The 20,744-nt window shown below is 38.4% G+C and overlaps 1 protein-coding gene across 4 annotated transcripts in view; it reads right to left on the bottom strand.

Annotated features, from left to right (window-relative positions):
• ptprk (protein tyrosine phosphatase receptor type K) overlaps nt 1–20,744 on the bottom strand; it is a 118,256-nt gene that overhangs the window by 29,919 nt on the left and 67,593 nt on the right. For all 4 annotated transcript variants that reach the window (XM_008284533.1, XM_008284525.1, XM_008284516.1 and 1 more), the window contains exons 9-19: nt 20,313–20,425; nt 19,485–19,665; nt 9,495–9,677; nt 8,850–8,969; nt 8,364–8,473; nt 8,063–8,264; nt 7,856–7,961; nt 7,424–7,496; nt 4,650–4,772; nt 4,193–4,267; nt 3,921–3,957 (exon numbers count right to left, since the gene is read on the bottom strand). In XM_008284533.1, coding sequence (XP_008282755.1) covers nt 3,921–3,957; nt 4,193–4,267; nt 4,650–4,772; nt 7,424–7,496; nt 7,856–7,961; nt 8,063–8,264; nt 8,364–8,473; nt 8,850–8,969; nt 9,495–9,677; nt 19,485–19,665; nt 20,313–20,425 — 1,323 coding nt within the window. The remainder of the gene's footprint in view (nt 1–3,920; nt 3,958–4,192; nt 4,268–4,649; nt 4,773–7,423; nt 7,497–7,855; nt 7,962–8,062; nt 8,265–8,363; nt 8,474–8,849; nt 8,970–9,494; nt 9,678–19,484; nt 19,666–20,312; nt 20,426–20,744) is intronic.

Below are 20,744 nucleotides of genomic sequence, written 5' to 3' on the forward strand. Positions count from 1 at the left end.
CTTAGGACAAAATAGTTAATGTTACAATTGTACAATTCCTGTACAGCATAAGACAAAGTCCTGTGAACAGACAGTGTCAATGAAAGCTGACAATGTTTTACAGGTATGTCAGTGGAGCTAAGAACACTCAGCTTGCTCATCACCACCTGATGGTAAATGTACTGAACCACCGAACTCTGCACACTTACCACTTCAACTCTCAGCTGCAATCATACTAAAGAAAACATTAAAAACAAACAGGCATTGACTGCTTATACACAAGCAAAGGAATAATCAATTGCCTGTGTGTCTTGTGCTCTCTTTTCTGTGTATTTCAGAGTATCCTTGGCATCATGCTCTCATTGGGAAATGTTTTTAAAATGCAATTTGTCTGTAGCTGTTCAATGTTTCTGCACCAATGTCACCGTATATTGCTTGTAGTAAAACTCATTTCTGTTCCTGATGACTTTGGAGAATTGACTGAACTCCCTGATTTCGTCTGTTTGGAATATAATTCACCAATGACGTTTCAGGCAGACTACATCCTGTAGAGGGCTTTAAACCCTGTTGGTCATGGACAGAAAGTCAACAGAAAGACTGAAAGCATCTGCTTTCAGGCTCCCAAGCTCCATTTAGCGATCTGATCTCATAATGCCTGAATAGTTCATACTGCGACGTAAGAACATTATCATGTATTATGATAATCCAAATAATCCAACTCAAAGACATACGCACAAAAATCAACATATTGCAGAACATCTATCAAAAAATAATCCACTTCTTATGCTAAATATCAACAAGATAAACGTAATCTCCTCCTCACACTCTATCAGCCTCAATATTCGGACCTTAACATATTATTTTTGTTTTTTTTTTTCCACCAAATCTTTGAATTGTATCCCTCCAGCCTGGCAACATTATGTAACAGCATTACAGTACAACTTTCCTGTGATCTTTCTTGTCACCACCTTGACTTTACCAGTCTCTTTTGATTCCTCAGATCAATTACTTACTAAAACTGCCAGGACTAGTAGTTTTGGGCAGATGCCGCTCCAACAGAGGGTACCAACGCATTTTTTAAGGTCTATTTCCAGCTGCACATAAAAACATTTTTTGGACCTCTAACTAGTATTTATGGCTGCAACATGGTGAATGTGGGATGAACTTAGAATAATGTACAGTGTCTATAGCTGTGACGCTAACCTGAGTTCTCTGTCCAGCAGAGAATTAATCTAAACCTAACCCTAACCCTTAAAAGAATCAGTTCATTGTTCACTTTGGTTTTTCCACTGGATTTGTTGATAAATAGAAAAATATAAAACGTCCCAATCTTTTGTTTTAAAGTTTGTTTGATTCTTTTAAACACAAGCCATGCTTTATGAAGAAAGACAACACTCAATATGAATTTCGGAAAGTGTTGTATAGTTTGACTACAGTTTATAGTTACTTATACCTGTTAAACTAGTCTCGGTTAAAACTGTATGACACCCACCAACTGTTCTACATTTTTATTTATCCTTAAGAATCCTTGTAATTTGGTATTTCTGTCAGGCTTTAGTTATAATTTGTGGTTAACACCTAGGAGATGACACATGTTCCTTTCCAAAAGTGTCATAGGATCACTTACGAAAAGAAATCAAAACAACACACAACAAATACAAATCAAAATTTTAAAAGGTTTTCAGCCTGACCTCATAATGTCAGCACTGGCTCCTAATGTCTGTAAAATGATCTAGGTCACTACACTAACACTCACAAGTTCTGCACACAGACACACACGTATGCGCGCACACACACACGTACTCAAAACACCCTGGGGCAGCAATGACAATACACAATACCCCAGATGACCTAATAGGACCACCATCACTTAATCCTCCCTCCCGGATGTGCGGTTGAGCGCGCACACACATGCGGAGAAACACAGACAGAAAGGAAGGGACAGTCGTCTGACCTCTCTGTCCATTAGTGTATCCGTCTCCCTTAATGAAAAGAAAAATCTAAAATCCTTCCTAAAGTCTTTCAGCTTTACTCAGAAGTCCCCAGGCTAGAAACAGAAACAGTCATCATGCTTTTGCAGCTTTTGGGTGAAGTGACCACCTGTTGTAGTAAGTACAACCACCAGCAATCTGGAAATTTGATGACCCTGGAAAGTCAGTCACTTCCCACAACTTGACTTGTTCTATGATGGAAACTTGACACTTAAAGACAGAGGAGAAACTGTACCACACCTCTGATCAGTCCAGCAGGATAAAATCCCTATGAGACTATACAGTCACACATGTTGTTCACACTAAAACTCTAACCTGAAGAGAACAAAGGTGAACTGTGAGGTTTTGTTGACTCACATGTTTCTTTTTTTTTTCTTTTTAAAAATCTATTCATACAACAGTTCTGCTTCCTTTCAACCTAGTCTTTCGAAAATCATCACACATCACAGAATTTTCAGCCTGAGCTAGCTTGAAGTGCCTGTCCCTTGATGGATCTTTAAACAAATAAAAATCAACCGGACTTAATCAGCCATAGCGATTTTACAATCATTACAGCTGATTGTGGTCCAAATGATGCCACTTTTATTGTGCAGGTTTTTAAATCTTCTGCACTAGAAGAACTAGTATTACACTGTATTGTACCTTCGAACAATAATACCCATTGAACTGACAGTTCACAAGGATGGTAATCAAATACCACGACTCTGTGTTTACTGCACCTTAGTGGATGGTCTGGAAGGTGACATAAACCTTCTATTTTTATATTCTAAACCTTTATAATAAGAGTGAAAAATTAAAATCTGTTGACATCCACATGAATTAAAAAAATGTGAGCTCCAAACATCTGCTTTTTGGTTATCAATTACTGCTGTCTTGTTATGACAGCAGGGAAAACAAAAACAAATAAACAAAAAATCCATTAATCCATTAGTCAACTTACAGAAAATTTAATATTAACTATTATGGTTTTAATCACATTTCAAGCAATTATACTCTGCATTGTTGTTTAATAGATCAATCTAAAAAATGGTAAAGACATCACGAAAATAATAATTAGTTGCAGCTGTGGTTAATTGTTGTGTGTCGGACACAATGGTATTAGACATTTCTACTTTGCCACAGCTCGATCACACCTTGAAAAAACAGGAAAAATAGGACCCAGGGAGAACATAATCACAACACAGTAATAGTTTTGGTGCGAACATAAGCATATCTTATTTTCAGTCAACCTTTCACCTCCGTTTGTCTTTTAGTTCTAGCCAAATAAACACTAAAATACTTTCGCTGTCCTCTGAGGCTCAAGACTACTGACTAAACAACAGTGTAGGATTGTCAGTTTCATTGAAAACACGATAATATATTTTTCTGTTTATCCTTTTTCTTACTCCACACAGATACATTCTGATCCATTAGCCGCATTTCTAAAAATCTTTCCTCAAAACAGTGTGTGCCACTTACATGTGTTTTTATGTGTCTGTGTGCTTGTGTGGTTGCACAGGGATTAACTCCACACAATTTAAGCCTTTCTGCTAATCTATCAACATATGGCTACGAGTAAAAACCTGACATTTAGACTCCTTCTACAGAAGCTAAATGTGCACACAAAGAGCCGTAACATGATTATGTTTTCTCTCTCTAACACAAATATTAAACCATCATTTCTAATACAGAAACATGCCAATCTCTGTTGAACAAAACCTGCATATTAGTAAGTGACTAGTCAGATTCTGACACATGCTGTGCAACAATCTGCTCCCAAAAATCAATATTCGAATAATCAATTAATATCAGAACTGTGTAACAACTCATCAACAAATGCCTGGAATGAATGACTATTAGTGGACAAGGAAAATTTAAACCCTGATTTTTACCAATTAGAGCTGTATCTAATCTAACACTAATTTAGAGAATGTAGAGAACGTGTTCTCAACAATGACAGTGTATTCTTACGTTTAGCTGCCAGCCTCAGACACTGCGTCTTAGTTTCCTGTAGAAAAAGACAAAAAGAATAAAGCTGAATCCTGTACAGCAGACTAACCAAAAGAATGAATATTTGCATATAAAACACTGTACATGTATGCACAACATGTTTTGGGTACTATGTATGACACAGTTAAGTGTACACGGATTATATCAACTCAGAGCAGCTAACAGGTGACAGTTGCTAGTTCATTGCGTGTGTGTGTGTGTGTGTGTGTGTGTGTGTGTGTGTGTTTATTTACCCTCTCTGTGCTGCTGACAGCTTGAAGATAGATGTTGTAGTTCTTCCTTGGAGCTAGTGGAGGATTCCAAAAACCCTGGAGAGCAAAAAAAAGTTTAACTTTATTTGATGCAAAACATGGATTGATCTCTACTGATTTCACTTTTTCCTGCAGGTATTTACAACATTTAGAAGACTATCTACCAATTTGGACAATGTAGCCTTGGATAATATTTTGCATATCTCTGTAAATCCTTTTGGTTGTAAGTTTAATCATGCTTAAAACAAAATAAATGAGTTCTAAGTATATTGTAACAAACCAACTTAACTCCAGTTTGATTTTCCCCTTTCCTGTTACATTGATTTCCATGAGTGTTTTGCACAGCCTAATACTTTTGTATTGTAAGCTGACAGTGCTTTTTATTTGCTATTTTTGCTGCACTACATGCATAAAGGGTTATTCAGATGAAAAGACTTGCCTGGTATGTCTTGTTGTCTCCCACAGTAAAAGGAAGTGGCTCAGGCAGGTTGCTAGGGGAAAGTTGGGCAGCATAATAATATGGGGATCCACCACTAGATGCACTGTGGTAGGAAACTGGTACCTGGGCAAAGAAAGTATTTACATTTCAGTTCAATTCAATTCAATTTTAATTGTTTAGCGCAGTTTACAACATATGTCGTCACATAGGTAACATGGTAAGGTATAAACCTCACACATTTAAACAGAGAACCCTTTGGACTCCCTCTGAGCAAGCAGTTGGCAATAGTGGGAAGGAACCAAACCCCCACCCCCAAGGGAGGGGAAAAAAACCTCAGACAGAACCAGGCTCAGGAAAGGCAGCCATCTGCCTCGACCAGTTGATACAATACATTTATAAATGTGGTTAACAAATGCAATATATAGTCTCTTTCAGACATGTACTCCTTTCAGGCATCTACAAGTATCAGCTTCATAGCTGCATGAGCACTGTGATAACTTTTTCATAGAAGAAGTTACTAGGTCAGATTTACCAACATTTATGTATTGCTTTCACACAGTAAAATCCAAATTCGATGCAGTCGCATTAATGGCTAGGCATGCAGATTTGACAGTGAAACTGAAAAAGTCTCTGTTATCAAAAAAAAAAAAAGTAATAATAAACTTGGTATGACAGAAAAAAAACGTTTTGACTCTCGTAAACACATTAGATTTTACAATAATGTCATTTTTCAATAGCTTTTCTACAGCTCAAGACTTACCATAGGACCACTGCTATGTAAAAACTAATTAAACCGCAGTTTATAAACTGTGACTATGTCTGACAGTTCACCTGTCTGAAGTAAAGCAAAGTATTCAGTGTCACTTGCCGTAAGACTGATCCTTTCCCCCAAGTTGATAAGTTTACTATTGGTTAAGGTTTAGTCTTTTGCTTATTAGTCGCTTCTTAACCTTGATGACCAATCTCAAACGTAAAAAATACACTAAAAAATGCCACAAGCGTACCACAGCTCTCTTCACCACACTGGCAGATGAGCCTAGATGAAGCTGTAAGGAACATTAGTGTAAAAATGACCTATGACTGAATGCCATTACTTTAACAGACTGGTGTAGCCAAAATTGTTGCATAGCTCATGTCTGTGGAGAGCTTATATTTTCAATTAAACTGAAGATCTTTTAGTAAACAAAGATTACTTCAAAGAATATATGTCTACATTCAAACAATGTACATAAAACAATGTCTATAAATCTGACTGACAAATGCAATATAATCAGTGCTTAACAAATGTATTCGATCACCACCCAATGTAAGATTTATGCCACTGCTGCCCTAAATGAACAGCATTGGTAACTGCCAAAATCATGTTATGTTTCTGTAATGGTTTATGCACCAGTGCATAGAATCCCTTTAATCAAAAGGATATTTTTAATGCTACAATATAACTATTATTGTAATCCATGATTTTTCAAGTTTACTGTTTTATAATAAACTTCTGATCAAGATGTCAAATTATACAGTCATGACTTGATAATCCGACACTAAACCTAAAACCTTCTTTTATGTCAGATAGCAAGGCTGTCGGATTGTCAAGACGGAGGTCGAGATCCAAGGAGGGCTCGATGCTTGAAGGGTGATTTGTTGTTAATATTCATTGTTTATAGTTGTTATAATACTTAGTTCAGTGTTGGAACACTTCGCATGGCTGGATTTCACGCCTAATTGACCGGTGCACTTGTGCACAGGACCGTTAGTTGACATCAAAGGCAAATACGTTCAGACAGCAGGCTGAAGTGACCCAAATCCGTTTTTTTCCTCCTATGCAACCTGTATGTGGTCGTTTCATGACAGTCTGAACAACACAGATCCAATTAATGATGAATATCTGAATATTTGGCGCGGTTGGGGGGACCACTTCCACCCCAGGGGAGCGCTCCAATGGGGTGGAAGTGGCCAGAACGCACAGGCAGTACTTCGCTGCTGATGCCAGTTTAGTTAGCGATCACAGTTCTGTTTCCACCATTGGTGGCGGCAGCGAGCAGATATATAGTGGCAGATATGCTCCACCATTACCATCCGTGTTTACTTCCGCAAACACTGAGCATGCTCGCTGCGTGTGATGTTGTTGTGTCCTCTTCTACGCATGTGGGACACTTTTGGGTCGTATGAAGTTCACACAGCAGATCACAAACAAGTTGTAATTAATTGGAAATATGAATGAACTTGCAAAAAAATCGGATTTCACAAAAAAAAATTCCGAATTGAGCATGAAGTCCTGCAGTCTGAACGTAGCCAATCTGTCGGATTGTTTAGTCAGATAATTATTATCCTTATTTGTGACATAAAATTTCACGTCAGAGTCGGAATCCAAGGCTGTCGGTATGTTAAGGCTATTTTTCATGGGTTCCGTTCGTTTTTCCTAAAAACCTGTCGGATAGAAAGGTTTTCAGATTGTGAAGGGTTGGATTATGAAGTCACGACTGTAGGTATCTACTTGTATTCCTGAACAGAAAAATTTGTCTTAATGGTTAAATGTAATTTCTGACATCTCAAAGAAGCCCAGTGAGTGAAATTTGACCTCATTTCTACTCAAAATGGTACAAAGTTGGTATATATATATACATATAAAGTCTGCAGAGATCCAAAGGTCCAATAAGCCTAGTGGTCAAAATAAAATAAATTGTTACATAATGTATGTTAGGGTTAGGATTCACATGTATTAGATAGGTTGCAGGGGCACGGCTTATTAAATGTACATAGAATAGATTAACATTTACCTCGTAACAGTCAGAGGAAGCCTGTCGACGTGTTCGTTGAGGATTCACTTCTTCCACCACAATCTGGTATGCACTGTAGCCAAGAAGACAATGTAAGTATTTAGCATTTACTGTGGGAATACAAATACGAAAGAATAATTTCCAAAATATATCATGCATTTATGTGTCGTATTTATGTGATCTTGTCAATGTAATTAGAGTTACCCTTTTTGTTGATGTGAAAAAAAAAAAAAATGTACCTGGTTGCACTGTAAAGTTTAAGCTTGACTACTGTATTGCTCACAAAAAATGTAATTCATTTTATTTCTATGCCCTGTTGACAGCTTTTGATCAAACATGGAACTACCTCTGTACAATATGCACTCCAATTACACGCCAAAAGTAAGGACTAGTGACTAGCCAAACACAGGTTGCTGTGAAAGATAGATGTACCTGATGGGCGCTCCCTTGGCCTGGGCAGGTTTGAGCAGGACAGTGATGGTTGTTGCAGTTTCATTTAGAAAAGCCTCTGACCCATCGTACTCATCTATAGTTGGGGCTACATAGAGACATAAGTAAGCATTAGTTGTACTATTGTGAAACTCAAACGTGATACCAAAAATATTTGTATCAACACCACCTGTTAAAATCTATTTTTACCTGAAATATTAGTAGTCACGTTAAGCGTCGTTGCAGGACCGAACCCTTTGGAGGTAGATGCTCGAATCGAGAGCTGGTACGTAACACCTGGGTGAAGCTGGGAAAACATGTGATGGGTAGCGTTTGAAGGCAGAGACACTGTGAGTCCTGGTCGTTGCAGAGGCACCGAAGGGTCAAACGATCGCACACCGCTGTAGCTGATCTGAGGTGGAGTAGAAAGACATAAACCAGTGTTTAACATTCTTGTAAAGGAGCATGCTGGTACTTTGGTTCCTACAAAAGCTTCTACTAGTGTTATCACCTCATATTGTATGATGACTCCATTGGGTTCAGCTGGTTCCTTCCAGTACAGACTTATTGTCTCTTCAGATGGAGTGGCTCTGAGAGACTGACTGGGAACTGGACCTGGAACTGTTATGACACACAGACATACAAAATCATAAAATAATAATAAAACTAACAGTAAAATTCTACTCTGGAAATGAGAAAACTCCTACGAAACAGAAAAATACAGACGAAAGACAGACAGCAGGGACTTTGGTATCTCACTTTGGTGTCCCAAAGTTATAGTTCAACAAAAGTTTGAAGGACTGAATTATTTTGTAATTTGCTCCACTTCTCAACAGTTTTAGTATAAAGTCATGGCAGCAGTTTTACATATATTTACATTCAACTCTCTAATTGATAGGGTAACATACAAACAACAAATGAATGTAAACCAATACCTTTTAAATGGGGTAGTAAATATACAAATTAATTAAAAAAGTGTGTGTGTAATGTAACGCACCATCTTCATCAGTTTGTATGATGGTTTCATCACTCTCTTTGCGCCCCTCTGGATTGGTCAGTATCATCTTAAGACTAACGTTGGTGTAGGGTGGCAGGTTTCCCACCAGGTGGCGTGGTGCTGAGAGGAAAAAGCAATGAAAAAAAAATTATTCTATTGTTAAACAAAAATGTGTTTCTTCATATTACATGTAAATGATTTTTAAATGCGTTTGGTCTGACCAACCAACAAGAACCAAAGACTTGCAATGATAATTACAATTACAATTATAATGAGCAGAATAAACAGCAAAACATTAGTTTTCAAGGACTGGTTGTATCTACATGATACTGTCTTGCGTATACTTTTAAATGTAAATTGATGCCAATTTAATCAGTAGTTTGGATAATACAATTAAATCAAATGACAACCTTGAAAACAATATGGTTGCTAATAGTACTGGTCCCACTGTTAATCAACAGTCCATTCCAATTGGACTATTTACTGGAATATGAATCTTTTCATTACACAATATTTCAGCACCTAAATTAAGCTATGTCTTACTAACCAGACAGTTCTCAGTCAGCAATTGAAAATCTCTAATTTGTTAAAAATTTCTACATGTTTGCTAGCAAAATCTGTATCCACAGTGATATTAAGCAGTACCTTTAGGATCCATGTCCAAGCAATCAGCTTTGCTGTGGTTGTTGGCAGTCGTGTAATGGTAACAGATGGTGACGTTAAAGGTGTGACAGCGGGTGATATTATAACCCAGCGATTCCCAGTCCACCGCGATCAAACGAGACCGGGTCTCGGCAATTTTCAGCCTCTTAGGAGTGCGCATGGGTTCTACAGAAAAACAGGGAAGAAAGAAGGATATCCACAATGATAAGGAGCATAGTTGTGTCCCCTCAAACATACTGGGGTAGTGCAAAAAATTATAACTGTATATGCTGTACAGTATTGATCATAGTGTGTATATCCAGATAGAAGAAAATAACAATTTTTGATAAATTAACATGAGAGAAAAGTAAATTACAAAAGTGTCAAAAGAGTTTCCAAGCTTTAGAATTTCTGTGCACAGCTTTAACAAACTGTACCTTGTGCTGCCAAACATGACCATGCTGAGTCAGCATTTTCCCTGGATAAAACAACTGTATTTTACAAATAACTACTTCTGGTCCATGCTGCCATTCAGCCATTTCTGAATTGCAATAAATTTTACAAGGCACATCTTTGGTTTCCATCTTTTATGTGTATTCAGACTATTATTGTCAATATAATCTACTTTCCCTCCTTGCTGCCCAGGGCTTTAATTACCTTAACTGGCTCATTTAACTGGATCAATAACCCTCCAGTCCCTACACACACATACATTCACAGTAAAGACTGCAAACACAAGATCAGGCCCTTCCTTGTCTGCTGTCTGCCTGCTCATAAAGTCCACTATATGCCAGCCAGTGCATTTACATGAATGTTTATCTACTTCTGCTCCCCCAGTCAGTCAACACTAAGGGTCACCTCACACAGAGGAAATACTGCCTGCCAAGCTGCTGTGGCTACTTGTCGACGTGGAAAAGCTGCATTTTTCCACAGGAAAGCTATTATCTTTAAGAGCTACTAATCGTTGTCGAAGAGTTATTGCTCTCGGTATAGGAACTACTTCTCTAACTAGAGACAATATCACTCAATCAAGACCAATGTCATTACTCCCGAGGATGTAAAGCTCTAATATAAAGCCTCTAGAACTCACCCAGCAGTGACGGCTTGATCTAGCAGGGTAAAGCCTGATAAATACGGGACAGCATAGACTAGCAAGTACAGAGCTACAGAGCTAATGCTTCTTTGACTTTTTTTTTGACATTGGAACAATTTTTTTATTTTTTTTTTTAACAGAAATTTAATATACAATTTTGTTTATTATTCCTTGCCATAAGTGCCCATAAAAAATATAGGAATCACAGGTGTCTTGGTGCCCTCTCCCTCACTACTCTACGCAGATTTACACATCTGGCCTCTTATCTCCACCGAGGAGGTTGTGTTTTAGACGGCGTTTGTCTGTTTGTTGGTTGGTTTACAAGATAACTCGAAAAGTTATGAAGGGATTTTCATGAAATTTATAGGAAATGTTGATAATGGCACAATGAACAGATGATTACATTTTGGTGATGTTCTTACCATCTGGTTATTTTCTTCATAAAACTGTAACCGCTGTTAAATCTCACAATCGCTCAGAATGCTGTCGTTGCACCGTTTGTCCACTAGATGGAGCTCTGACTCCATTAATTCCTCAGTCCTCACTGCTGTCTTCTCAGTAGTACAGGAGTAAGCTACAGCCAGGCATCATTACAGGAGTGGGCTGAGCGGAGCTACTGACAGATAAGTTCATAGCGACGTTGTGACATTAACAATGACTCAACATGTCTCCTGTTTCATTTTAATTTTCTTTACCATGTGTCATGACGACTGATGCATGCTTCGTTGTCTTGGTCATGCTTTTACGTTGTATTGCTAAAGTTGTGCTAACCTAGCTTAAGTTACTCCCTGTCTGTTTATGTTAGCAATAACATCGCTGTAGTTACGCCAACGTACCATAGCGTTAGCTAACAGCTTAAAAGCCAGTAAGTAACTGCAGACGTAAGTGTACAAAATATTTGAGAGTACAGAACGACCGTTCATCACTCCGTCAGCTTGTTATTAATATCAATGTTAATTCAAATGCTAAAGGTATGTTTTGATTATCCATGAATCTAACAGTGTAGATAAAATGAATGCGGGACTTTAAAATTGGCTGGAAATCACAATATAGTGGAAATGAGCTGCTTGGCGGAGGTCTGTGCTCTCCAAGTGCTTGTCTAGTTCTGTTTATTTTCTAATGATAGATGTAACTGTAGTCCAAGGGATATTCAGGGACTTGGAAGTTTTCTTGTATCTACTCCCTGACTTCTGCTTTGTACTACCCCTTTCATAGTGTTGTTTGGAGGGTTCTTTTGTCTGAGTACTGATTCACCAGTGACTGGACCTGCCAGATACAGTTGCCTTTATACTACAGTCACTTGAGACACATTTTCTGGACTTGCATAGTGGGTTAGGGCTAGGGTTTGTGTGAGTGTATGATTATCATAAGGCTGATTCAGAGACACCTCAGTCGTCCTGGGTCTTTTGCTGCCTGACGTGTGAAACAATCCATTTTGCTATTATGGTAAAAAATAAAACAATCTCCAGTGGATTATTTTAAAAAACAAAATGCAGAGAGAGCAAGAGGTCCAACTCTGACACAACTGACAAAGAGTGCAGGTGCAGGCAGGGAGATCTCAGTTGACTTAATTAAACAAGTAAAGTAGCTCACTACACTCAATCGCGATGGCTAACGTAAAGGTAGGGCTGAAAAGTGAAACTAATAACAACAGCGACCACAATTTTGGCTTCCTACAATTAAGTGAACATGATCGACTGCAGTAATGATGCAGTCTGCTTGTCAAAAAGGAACTCTCAAAGGAAACGGTAAACTGTAAATAGTAGTATTTATTAATAAGCAGATGTTCAGAAAGTGAGGCGGAGTGAGGAGCTTACCAGTTACTAGGACAGATATTTTTTTTTCTTTTTAAAAAGAGAAGCCACAAATTCAGTCTCCAATCAATAACAATCTTTACATCAATGCAAAACTTGGTTTTACAGAGAAAGCTATTCATAAGAATGCAAGGTGTATTGATACTTGTGGCAATCCTGTACCAGAATATGGGTGTGGGCGGTAAAGGGGAGCGACCAAATCGTGTTCTTGTGACCACATGAGAAATTTGTCTCACCAATGCTACGAGTGAAAAAGTTAGTCCGCAGCCCTGTATAGGCAGTGCCATTTGACTTGGTATTGATAATCACTCTATTCCGTGTTGGCATTTCATCTTCTTTACATCTCGGTCTTGTTGTAACCTATTTGCTTCCTTGTGTCCTTTCAGGATTTTTTAATAAAATCAGCTCCCCTTAAATAGAGACACACGGCTCTTCCTAACCCCTCTTTGTCTTGGTCTGTGTTTTTATCCCGGCCTACTCTCTCAGAGGAGACAACACAAGGACACAAACTTGTTGCTTGTCCTGACAACCCATTATCTGCCTGTCACTCTCACACACATGCACAGAAAGTCACATGCACGTACACTCTCACACTTGGTTATTACCCAAATACACACATGTGCTTTAGGTTGTGACAGAATCAAGATTAAATCTAGGCAGAGCATGCATAGCTGTGTGTGTGTGTTTCTGTGTGTGTACATGGTCGCTTATCTAAAAAAAACTGTAATAATAATAAGAAGAATTCACTGTCAAGGGCAAATGCAATTCTCATATACACTTACAAATGCACACACTGAGCTCTAAGCAAAATGCAAACATGTCCAGATTTGCTAAGTCGTTCAGATATAAATATCCTGCTAATAAACTGGCACACAGACAGAACATGATGAAGAAAGAAAAAAGACAGAGGAAGAAATATTGTTCAGGTAATTGTCTGCAGAGCAAATATTATTGGTGAAATGTGTGTGCGTACAGGAGTGTGTGTGTGTGTGTGTGTGTGTGTGTGTGTGTGTGTGTGTGTTAATAGCTGAGGGGTCAGAGAATTTCATTTTTACTTCAACCCGTTATTGGATGGTTGACATTTAAATAAAGCAAAAGGGAGACCCACTGCTTTCTGTACTTTCCCTGTATTTCTGACACGTTCCCATTTATCTCATTCAGTCCCTTCTCTTCTGTCTCTCTTCCTGTTCAAATCAATAATTGTGATCCTCACCATAAGCCTATCTTTTAGGATCCCAACCCCCCCCCCAAACACACACAGGCACGTACACACACATGGGGAAATAATTTGTATTGATTTCAAGTTCTCTTGATGCTAACACTGCTTTGCTAACACTGCAGAGAGATGGTCTTCAACATGGAACTACTAGCTGCGCACACACACACACCTGTTTTTCATCAGTTTAGAGGGCATTACATTAATTGCCTGAATACTTAACTTAACTCCAACCATAACCACTACTTGCCTAACCTTAACCCTTAACCACAAAATTTTATGATTTATGTTGTTGGGTCTTTTGCCCCAAAAATGGGAGGTGGAGCCCCACAACGTGACTGCGTAAAGAGATTTATGTCTCTGTTTCCTTCTCTCTCTCTCTCTCTCTCTCTCCCACACACACACACACACACACAACCAGCATTTCAATACCCCATTCCCCTCCTGACCCATAATGCATTGCTGCTTATCTTTGTCTATTTACTGTAGGTAATGAAAACAGGTAGGAAGCAAGGTAGGCGGAAACACAAAGACAGAAAATGGACAAATTGAAAGAAAGAAAGAAAGAAAGAAAGAAAGAAAGAAAGAAAGAAAGAAAGAAAGAAAGAAAGAAAGAAAGAAAGAAAGAAAGAAAGAAAGAAGAGTCATGAGGGTGAAGAGAGCAGCATAGAAATTGAAAAAAGAGGAGTGTAAAAACAAAGCAATTGTGGAAAAATAAAACCGGGTCTGGAGGGAGCAAGTGACAGATAAAGGGAATAGAGAGAAAGAGAGATACAGAGAGAGAGAGAGAGATGAGGGAGGGAAAGAGAGACAGAGAGGTGGAACAGGGAGAGACGATAACTAGTTTGGAATGAGGCCAGAATCAAGCAGGACCAAGTCCAACAGCAAACCACAGAGGCTGCCTTGTCCCTTTCCCCTCCTTCAGTAGACAGACAAACGGCTGGATTCATGTTGGAACTAAAAGGCTTTGTTCTCCACAGATGGAGCTTTGAACACAACAACAATACCAATAAACACCAACAATAACACCAAGGACGGAAAGCTTCATATCAGCAAAATCCAGAGGTTAGAATTAAGCAACAGAAAACAAAAGCAAAGGAAATGAAACTAAATGAAATAGAACTACACTGAAGGCACCACAACCATGTCCCTCAACATAAAGCATTTGGACGAGCCAACAAATATATGGTATAAAAGCATGGAGGGAAGAGAAGGAAGATTACGAAAAAGCGAGAGTGAAAAAGAGGAAAGGGGAGAGGATAGGAGGGGGGTGAAACAGAAAAGGTTGACAGGAGATGCAGCTAAATCCGAGTTAATCTGTCCAATTAGTTCCTGGTAATCCTTCCACTGTCATGAGGAAGACAAATGAAACTCTAGCCATTCTTTCTGTCTCTTACTCTAATTTCTTTCTGCATGTATCTGTCTCTTTCTAGGCCAGATTTAAGTACATAAGATGTTTTAATTTGCACTGCACCATGTTTTCAATTTACATTTGCAAGTCACATGGAATGTGATCCTGATTTGCCAATGCAGTCGCTAATTATAAAAACAGCAACTAAGACATTTTGAGCCGAAAAACACTTTGTTTTTCCATCTATACAGTGCAGTGATAAGCGGTAGTTTTAAATTTATAAGGTGAGAAAAAACACACCGTATGCATGATAATTACATAGAAATGCACATGAGTAAAATATAAAACAACTCAAAGCAACATTAGGAGCAATGACAAAGGATTCACTAAGCAAGCTTTTTAGGATCTGAGCATGACATGGCCTAAAAAGAAAGAACAAGAACAAGAAAAAGAAAGAACAGAACAAAGCTTGAAGACCTTAATCATACAAACGTACAAAAGCAAATGTCCTTTAAAGGATAAAGCTACTGGTTTTCTATATTTTTTATTACTAAAAAATTAGTACATTAAAATCAACAACACAAGTCTCAAGCCAGTTTCTCAGTGGACTCACTTTCTGATTTTCCTAAGTGTCTCAGAACATCACCCGTTTGTTCCTACTGAAGATGTGCATATTTAAAAACAGGTGTCACATATTGCATGGACTTTCATTTTTAAAAAAGACTAACTAATTTTAGGAAACCAGCTTGGAAGTGTAATTTTTGACCAACACGCTGCATACAAGAACAAACCATGCATCAGAAGACTGTTGCTGGATAAAAGCAAAAATCTGTATGAGTATAGCAGCAGGATGCTGCAATGCTCATTAAAATGAGGACTATATCAACCAGTTAGTAGGATAAGTCGGCTGTTGGTTGTGATCTTTTCACAGGATTGGTTTACACAAAAAATAGAAAAGACATCAGACTTACTATTTATCAAGACTACAATCACTCTCACCTGCACAGTATTTTGGTGATAAAAATGCACTCTTGAGAAAAACTGTCTTTATTGTATTCTTCCTTACATGCTTCTGTTTGTGTTTTACTGGTAGACATATGGAGTTGGCTGTGATGAAAGGAGCTGTATGAAAAAAAAAATCCCTTTGCTTACAACGTTTTCAGCACAGTTTCGTTCACAGCTACAGCTGTTCATTCCTTTATTTTTAATTTTTAATTTTTTTTCCATCAAACTGCTGAAATGTAGCATTGTTGTTATTTTTGATCTAAATGGAATTGTTTAAATCAGTTTCTACAAAATATAAATACAGGTTATCAATGCAAAAGTTACCCTTGCAAATAAGTGACCTTTATTTAAACCACAATTTGCCATAAATGACCACATGTACGTGGACTTACAAAGCATCACTGAAAAACTGACTGACTCTGAAGCACACACGCCTCTGCCTGTAAATCCTTTAGCTGCTATTTCAAGAGCCTGACCCTTTAAGTGTTGGACTGCTGACTGTGAGTGTGTGTGTATGTATGTGTGTGTTTGCGTTCACATATACAAAGAAGCCCATACGATACATTGTGTGTGTACAACATCTGTGTTTGTGTGTTCGGAAATGTGTGTTTTGTAATTCTATTCTTCCATAAATCCAACTGATGCTGAGTTTGTGCAACACAGGAGAAATACTGTGACTCATTTGAACTGTGTGTGTGTGTGTGTGTGTGTGTGTGTGTGTGTGTGTATGTGTGTCTTTCTTCTGTGTGTGCTCATGCTAGTGTAGCTATGGTTTGTGTGTACGTGTGTGTGTCTAACCTGCCATGACCAAGAGGTTTTCAGCAGAAAATTCAGGATTTGGATTAAAAGCTACTTCATCACTTTCTTCTGTCACACACACACACACACCTACACACACACACGCACACACGCACACACACAAACTCTTCACTTCAAGTTGATTATTTTTCACCCTTCAGACAAGAGCAATACATCACCACAGAAGAAAAATCGAGAAGAGTTGGAGAGGAGAGACAGGGGGAGCATGAAAAAGAAGTGGAGATAAAAAAGAAAGAAAATGCAAAGGAAGAGATGAAAAGAGACATGAGGACAAAAGAAGAGAGGAGAGAAAGAAATGAAAACCTTCCTGTTATCATATCAATTGCTCAGCAGTGTGTGCAATGTCTGCCTAGTATTTTATTAACTTTATTGGTTTTTAATTAACCAGTGTTTCATGTGGTGGCATGCTTGGGCTTATGCCTGATGTTTGTGCACATATTTTCCTGTGTGCGTGTGCGTGCATGTCTTCATTATATTAAACTAAATATTCAGTAAACTACAGGTGGTGGGATCAGACAAACCTAACCAAACAGAAAACGCAAAGGAATCATTACCATTTAAATAACATTTCTACCCCATGTCTATGTGTATGCCTCATGCTCACAACAAAACACAAACACCCCCAATCCAACTCCAAGGGTGTGTGTAGATGACCTCAGTCACTGGAAACAGGAAGAGATGAACAGGTAGGAAGATGTCACATACTTAAAAATGGAGTCAGCAGAACACACTGAAAAGATCTACTTAGTTTCATTAACCTTGTGATGTCTATGTCTATTCAGTGTATACTCAATGCATATAGTGTAAGAATTGGGCCCAATTAATGTAGTATTGTGTTTAGGATTAGAATTTTATGTAATCTGGGCCTCTTAATATCTTCGTCCACACAAACAGGTGGTAGCCCTCACGAGAGTGGCTTCACGGTCTAAAAACACAGATGGCACTGGGTCCCTCACCACCTCTACCTAAGCAACACACTCCTGCACACAGACCCGACTGTCAACCCCTCTATCTATATCGATTTCTAAGTGTTGTTCATTGTTGTGGTAATATTACTGTTACTTAAATTATTACTTGTGTTCCCCAAAAAATATTCTGACTGAAATGAAACATCTAATCATGACACAGTTTTCAGTTATATCACCAAGTCACAGTCTGGTACATAAACCACCATAAAATCACTTATTATTTTAACTGACTGTCAAGAGCAAATCTGTCTTTTTCTGGCTTGTTTCAAAAAAAGGAGCAACTGTTTCAGTGGAACTAGGGTAGAATAACCTCACCTGCTGATAACATCTTTGAACAGAACATTACATTATTTGTTCATGCTGCACTGTCAGTGTCTGGAATGTATTTAATTTATGACTACATGTCTGAAAATCCCTTTGATAATTCTGAAAGTTTAATGATTTGTTCCTCTTACAATTGATACACTATTAAAAATTAATAATAATGATAATTCAGGTATACAGAATGAGCAGATTTGATTTCCCAAATTCATAACCCTATTCCCCTGCTTTGGTCTGTTATCAGCATATTATGTGGATGACAATGAGTTAACATATTTAACATGAATGTGTTGCAGCTTGGATCAGGAGAAGAAGATTAATTTCCTTTTCCTGTCAAACAGGAAACTGTCCAATACATGAGTCGCCTGAACAAGTCTATGACTTCCTCTCTGTCAATAAACACAGAAGCACACATGCATTCATCCATCCACACACACACACACACACGTTGGCAGGCAGACATCAGTCAGGCCCTGTGGTTATGAGTTTTCATCTCTCTTTCATTTTCATTCTCCAGTTTCATCATTCTCTCGCCTCTTGCACTCTCTCGCCTCACTCCTATTCTCTCCTCTCTTTCTTTTCCAGCCTTATTGTTTTTCATCACCTCTCCATTGCTCCCTTATTCTGTTTCTCATTCAAGCTCATTGCTTTTATTTCTGTCTCTTTCTCTCCCATATCAACCCTCTCTCGCTTGCTCTGTCTCTCTCCCTCAGGCTAGCTGTGTTTATATTTCAGTCGTTTATTTCTACAAATGTCAGACAGTGTTTCTGCCCTCCGTCTATTGATCCACAGAGAGCGAAGGAGATGGGGAGAGAGAGGCAGGGAGAAAGGGGGAAAGGCACCGACAAGGAATGATGCAGAAAGACAGATGTAAAGAAGAAGGAATGAGGGATATGAGAGAATGAAGGAATAGCAGAAAGAAAGGAGGAATGAGCTGGGAGAATGAAAAAGCAGGAGAAAACATGATAAAAGGTGAAGAAAGTTTCCAGTATTTCATTTTTCTCTCAGATCACAGAGAAACCAAAGACTGACTCAGACTCCCCCCTTCTTTTTTCTCCAATTCTATCCCTCGCTACACCTCTGCTGCTTCTGTCTGCTTATTGTACGAATATTACTCCACCTACTAAAATATAGATATCAACACAAAAAGAACAACAGTAGATGGAGAGATCGATACATAATCAGACCTGCTGGAAAAACTGTGTTCCCAAGAAGACTACGCTGAAGTCAGGTTGTCTACGTTTTTCTTGCAAAAATCTAGTTTTTTGTTTTCTTTAAATCAACATACATTTTTTTGAACCACCACAATATAGAGATTTCTTAGAAAAGTATTTTTGTTGTTTGCTTTCAGTAACCAGCTAACTGAGTCATAACACCCCCATGGTGAGAGGCTGTAGGTGTCCTACCTGCACATTTGGTCCGAGTAATGAGAGGGGGCCCAGGCTTGCCTGTCCCTCCCTCTCCTGGTCGGGTGAGTAACACTCTGATCTCATACTCTGTGTCTGGGTCAAGGTGCCATAACTTGTAGTTAGGAGAGTTCACAGCGTGAGTCTCAGTCCAGCTGCCCGATGTCATACGGTACTCAACCTATAGGAAAGAAACAAAAATGACGATGTTCAATCTCAATCAGGAATCATGTTCAATATCAAATATTATGCATTTTCCCAAAGTGAGTTGGAAACAAAACTATAGGTACATCGTTTGTACATATTCGTCATTGAAAAATAGCGTACAACTTTATTAAAATATGCATACAGTATTTAGAAATGACTAATTTTACCCATGCTGAAATAAACAGTACACCGTAACACTGTTCACAGTCTCATAATTCCAGAAATTACCAAGGCTTCCAAACCAACATGTTACATTTCATTTGCTTCATCTGAGCATACACATACACTAGCCAGGCTAACTGTTCTTCCCCTGATATGCGAACAGCCTGCTGGCTCTAGCCTAATATTCACCAAGAGTAGTATTAACTTCTGACCTAACTCTCAGCGACAAGATAAATAACTGTTCCCTAAATGTAGAACCATTCATTTAATATGTTATTTACAGGTAATTCTATTTCCTGTTTTCATGTAAAATAATAAATAGTGATTGTTATGGTCTTTAATTGCCACTGATTTGAAATCAAAGCTCTATCAATACTTTGATGCCCTGATTAACAACATTACAGTGTTTTTACATAAAAGTTATTGCTAAAAGCACTCAGCATCTCAAAAAGAACATACCTCTTTTAGTATTATAGGTCCATCTCCAAATATAGAATTTGCGTTGAGCTGAATCAGCAAGTACGTAGGGCCGACGCCTAGCAGCTGAGGTGGGGCAATGGGGTGCGGAGGCTCTGAGGAGAGAAAACAATGAACATGATCATAAAAGATGGTTTTAAAGTGCCTTACCAGTTGGATGAACCACATTAAAACAAGGTCACAACAGAACGAGGATATTTGCAAATGAGCAGAACTTCGGTCACTGTGATAAAATGCCTTTTTAGTGCTGACGTGATATTTGTCACCCCAAAGAGATTTAATATAACACAAACCACCAGTGAACAATGACAACTCTGCTACGTGAACAATCACACTATTACAACAGCTGAGCGTTGTGAACATCATGGTGAACTAACTGGTTTAACATGTGGTCATCGAGGATTCAGAAGAGGC

This window comes from Stegastes partitus, unplaced genomic scaffold (assembly GCF_000690725.1).
Source record: "Stegastes partitus isolate 25-593 unplaced genomic scaffold, Stegastes_partitus-1.0.2 Scaffold9, whole genome shotgun sequence".
NCBI lineage: Eukaryota > Metazoa > Chordata > Actinopteri > Pomacentridae > Stegastes > Stegastes partitus.